The following is a 4,314-nucleotide window of genomic DNA, read 5'->3' as shown; positions in this document are numbered from 1 at the left end:
GTTGCCTGCCATGGGCGGGCGGGCGGCAAAGCCAGAGCGGGCAAAGGCAGGTAGTTGGGCGTCGGGCTTGAACTGAAGCTGCAGGAAAAAGCGCTTGCCGTCTGCGTCCCAGCGGGTCCACAGCTTGCCTTTGCTGTCGTCGACGTCTCGCGATTGCAACTGTCCAAAAAATCAAATCAAAAAAGCAACGATGGACAAGGCGTGAGGGACACAGGTCAGGGCACGCAAAACACAGACTCCAGCCTCAATCCAGAGCAGTCAACAGGGAGGCTCGGACGGCTGACCTTGAAGGCAATCGTCTCGTAGGGCTCGGCGGCAAAGAGCAGAAATTGGTAATTGCGGTCTGGCGCTTCGCGACGTTGCTCATAGGCCGACATGAAGCGGTGGCGGGGCGTCACACCCTCTGCAATCTCTGGATAATCAACCTGGAACAGGAGGGAATAGGCTCCGTTATCCGGGTCCTGCTGCTTGGTCACTGCGAAGATGGCCCGTTTGTCACGCACGCATGAGCCACAGCAGCCAGCAGCATTTGAATTTGAATCCAACAACACCAGGGGTTCAACACACCCTTGTAGCCCGGGCGACCAATCTTGATGAACTTTTTCAGTTCGTATTGTTGTTGTTGCTGTCACAAGCATGGAAATTCGTGGTAAGCAAGAAGGGCGCCACGCAAGCGGAACAGGGCATGGGCTGGGTTGTGCCGAGAAGAGAGCTTTACCTCTGCGGGCAGAGCAGGGGCGTCTGTGGCGTCCTTGGCAGCACGCTTGCGCCTGTGCGTCACCAAAACCCGTACGTTCAGACCGTGTGAGCGACTGAACTCCCAAAAAGAGTAGCAGCACAAGCAACGAAAAGACTTTTTAGGGACTCAGTACAAAGGCACGCACAAGTTTTCCTGATGCTTCTTGCCCTGAGTGTGCGCGAGGTAGCTGCCCTCGTTGTTGTGAAGGGTCAAGCAAAGCTTGCACTCATACTTGCCAATGTGGTTACGCATAAAGTAGGGGTCCTGAAGTGCGGCAAGGAGGAATGCGGCAAGGAGGAATGCGGCAAATTAGAGGGCACAGGTCGGGCCTGCTGATCCCAAATGCCGCTGCCTGCACACACACGTTTGAGCCAGGCGTCGCATCAAAAGAACAAAACGAACCTTGGCGAGATCGATGGTTTCCATGGCCAAGGCCATGAGGCGCTCCTTGCGCATGCGGTTGGCATCGTCCCATGATGCATAGCCGGATCCGGTCTTGTGACCGACACGGTTCTGAAAATCCATGGTGGCTGGTCCCCGACAAAGGTCAACGCGGAAAGAAAGAGCTGCTCACTCGTAGCAATACGGTTCCGGCAGATTCAAACACACAAAGTCCAAGTGCTGGACGTTGATGTGTTCCTGTAGCTTCAGTGTACCCAGCCCTTCTCCAGCGCCCGATCAAGATGCAGGCGTCTGCCGTATTTCCGCACCGAGGATGCACCACGACGTGCTCTCTCGCGCTTTTGCCCCGAATGAGGAAAGTGACGAAAAATATCCGGAGCAAACTTGTCAAACATTATTTGTCAGACATTCCGTCTTCACCTTTTGCGTTCAATGAAACAACTGCTTTGTCAGACAATACTGTCAGATCAATTGTCAGATCAATTGTCAGAAGTTTTGTCAAAAGTCTGTGTGTGTGTGTGTGTGTGTGTGTGTGTGTGTGTGTGTGCGTGTGTGTGTGCGTATTTTGACGCAAGGCAGCAACGGAACACGAGCGCTGCTGGCTCGGTTGCTCGTTCGCTCCGCTCGATCCGAACGGCTGGGCTTGGGGCTTGGGGCTGGGTGGATCTTGCTGTGCGACGGGGGGGAAGTTGGATGTGATCTCTGGTGCTACATTGCTGGGTGTGATAGGGGCTTGGTAGGATTTGTGGGCTGGCTTGGTGTGTTGTCTTTTCCAGGCAGCTGCCATGCACGGTCGGCATATACCTCGTGGTGCTCGGCAGGTGGGATAATGCATGCATGCCCTTGTTCAAGCCCTCAACCCTTGGGCTTTCTGGGCCTGTCACTTGAGGCCTTGTGCTAGTCCTTTTTGACCAGTGCTGCGCTCGACCGTGCCAACGACCATGCTCAAGAGTAGCAGCGGCGTGCGGGGCCGGGCAGGGCTGCTTGCACTCTTCTTGATGTGCCAGCTATTGCCCGGTTCTCTTGGTCAGGGCACGGCAGTGTGGCCAGTCACTGCCGTCACACACGGCGTCTTGGGACCCGTGAGTGTCACAGCTAGTGACATCGATGGTGACGGCGACTTGGACTTGGTTGCTTCCAGTCGAGCCATCAGCGTGGTGGCATGGTATCCGAACCATCTTGCTAATGGCTCAGCATCCTTTGGAGTACAGCATGTGGTCAACGGCGCATCAAATTCTCCACCTGTTCTTGCTGTTGCTGACCTCGACAACGATGGAAAGCCAGATGTTGTGTCAGTCGCAGTGGTGTACAATATGATAGGTTGGTATCAGCAACGCGAAAATCCACAAACTTTTAGTCCCCTTCAAACGCTTTCCGCCACCTACCAAGAACCACGCCTTGCACTGCCCGTGGATATGGACCGCGACGGGGCTTTAGACGTCCTTGTCGTCAGCGAAGGTGACAACAGCTTGTCTTGGCTTCGCAACAACGGCACAGGTTATTTTCTAGAGCGCCGACGCATCAGCACCACGGCCACCTCGGCCGAACATGCCGTTCTGGCTGACTTTGATGGTGATGGCCTCTTGGATATTTTTGTGGCTCTCACGGATGTCTATCAGCTTCAGCTCTACCGCGCCGTCGACGCCCAGGACCACTTTGCCGCCCCAGAACTCTTTTTTCTCAATCATTCCAAGCCCACGTTTCTAGCCCACGCCGATATTGACCAGGACGGCGATGAAGACCTGGTCGTGCTCATGGACTCGAACAACTACGTTGGCTGGCTCCTCAACAAAGGCAACGGCAACTTTACCGAGTATATCTACCCATCCTCAGATCTCCGATCCGCTCACAGCGTAGTACTTGCTGATGTCAATGGGGATGACTTTCCCGATGCCATTGTGGTTGACTCCAGCCGTGGCTCCATATACTGCCTTCAAAACAACGGCACGGGTGGATTTGCCCTACCAGTTGAGATTGCCAGTAGCAAATTTGCGCCCAACATCCCCATAGCTGCTGATCTTGATGATGATGGTGACTTGGACATCGTGGCCGGAGGCTCCGACGCCCCCTTTTTTTATTGGTACCGCAACGACGGTAATTTGGAGTTTACGGAGCAGCTCGTCTTTGCGGACATGGTACAGAGCCCGCGCGCCATCGCCCTTGGGGACCTAGACAATGATGGTATTCCCGACTTGGCCAGCGCAAGCCATGATGATGCTAAGATTGCTTGGTATCGCAATCCAGGCGATGGCAGCTTTCAGCAGCAAACTGTGCTGGAAACTGACCTCAAGGGTGCGAGCGTAGTGCTGATTCACGACCTCAACAGCGATGGCCAAGCTGATGTCGTGGCCGCAGGCCGCAAGGCTGACAAAGTGCTCTGGTTTCAAAATCTTGGCAATGGTACCTTTGCACGCCACGCCCTGCTCACCGACGCAGCTGACCCGATTGATGTCCAGGTTCACGACCTCGACGACGATGGGCGGTTGGACGTGCTCGTGGCCCATCATGGCACAGGGCGCGTCACCTGGCATCGACAGCTGTCCAACCAGCAATTCGACTCGGAGCCTGTCACACTGCTGGCCGACGGCGTCGTCGCCATTCATGCCGCCGATCTGGACAATGACGGGGACGTTGACGTTCTTTGTGCGTGCGCCCAGACTCGTACTTTGGCTTGGTTTATCAACGAGGGTGCAGGGCACTTCTCGACCAATCCACAGGTGATCACCCACGAGGCCGACGGCTTGGGGGCGATCGACACTGCAGATCTGGACCAGGACGGCTACTTGGATGTTCTCGCCGTTAATACGCTTGATGATCGGATCGTATGGTATCACAATCGCGGCAGTGCTTCGTTCCAACCCGTTGTCCTCACCACCTCGAGTCTCAACGATACGGGCATTGCCTCGGTGCGTGGTGTTGATCTGGATCGCGATGGAAGGGTCGACATTGTATGTGCTGTCCCATATTTTCCCCAGGTTGTCTGGTTTCGCAATCTCGGCGGGGGCACATTTGCCGAGGCCGTGGCGGCTGGCGTATACAGCGATGAAATCCATCAGCTTTTTATTGGAGATGTGAATCAAGATGACCGACCAGACATCATTGCCGTTTTTGCCTCCACCAATCGCATCAGTTGGGCAGCCAATAACTTGTACGTGTGCCCCCCCCCCCCCCCC

General features: G+C 55.3%; 2 protein-coding genes across 2 annotated transcripts in view; one reads left to right on the top strand and one right to left on the bottom strand.

Annotated features, from left to right (window-relative positions):
* Positions 1-1,264, bottom strand: part of MONBRDRAFT_9933 (uncharacterized protein) — a gene marked incomplete at both ends in the record, with an annotated part of 3,265 nt that extends 2,001 nt beyond the window's left edge. The window contains 4 exons of the mRNA XM_001747612.1: positions 285-425; positions 719-770; positions 885-1,003; positions 1,142-1,264. Of these exons, the coding sequence (XP_001747664.1) occupies positions 285-425; positions 719-770; positions 885-1,003; positions 1,142-1,264 (435 nt within the window). The remainder of the gene's footprint in view (positions 1-284; positions 426-718; positions 771-884; positions 1,004-1,141) is intronic.
* An 818-nt stretch (positions 1,265-2,082) lies between these two features.
* The window catches only part of MONBRDRAFT_9932 (uncharacterized protein), a gene marked incomplete at both ends in the record, with an annotated part of 6,623 nt that continues 4,391 nt past the window's right edge, over positions 2,083-4,314 (top strand). Inside the window, one exon of the mRNA XM_001747698.1 lies at positions 2,083-4,289. Within this exon, the coding sequence (XP_001747750.1) occupies positions 2,083-4,289 (2,207 nt within the window). The remainder of the gene's footprint in view (positions 4,290-4,314) is intronic.

This window comes from Monosiga brevicollis, genomic scaffold, assembly GCF_000002865.3.
Source record: "Monosiga brevicollis MX1 MONBRscaffold_18 genomic scaffold, whole genome shotgun sequence".
Classification (NCBI taxonomy): Eukaryota; class Choanoflagellata; order Craspedida; family Salpingoecidae; genus Monosiga; species Monosiga brevicollis.
This window is presented reverse-complemented; position numbering and strand designations above follow the sequence as displayed.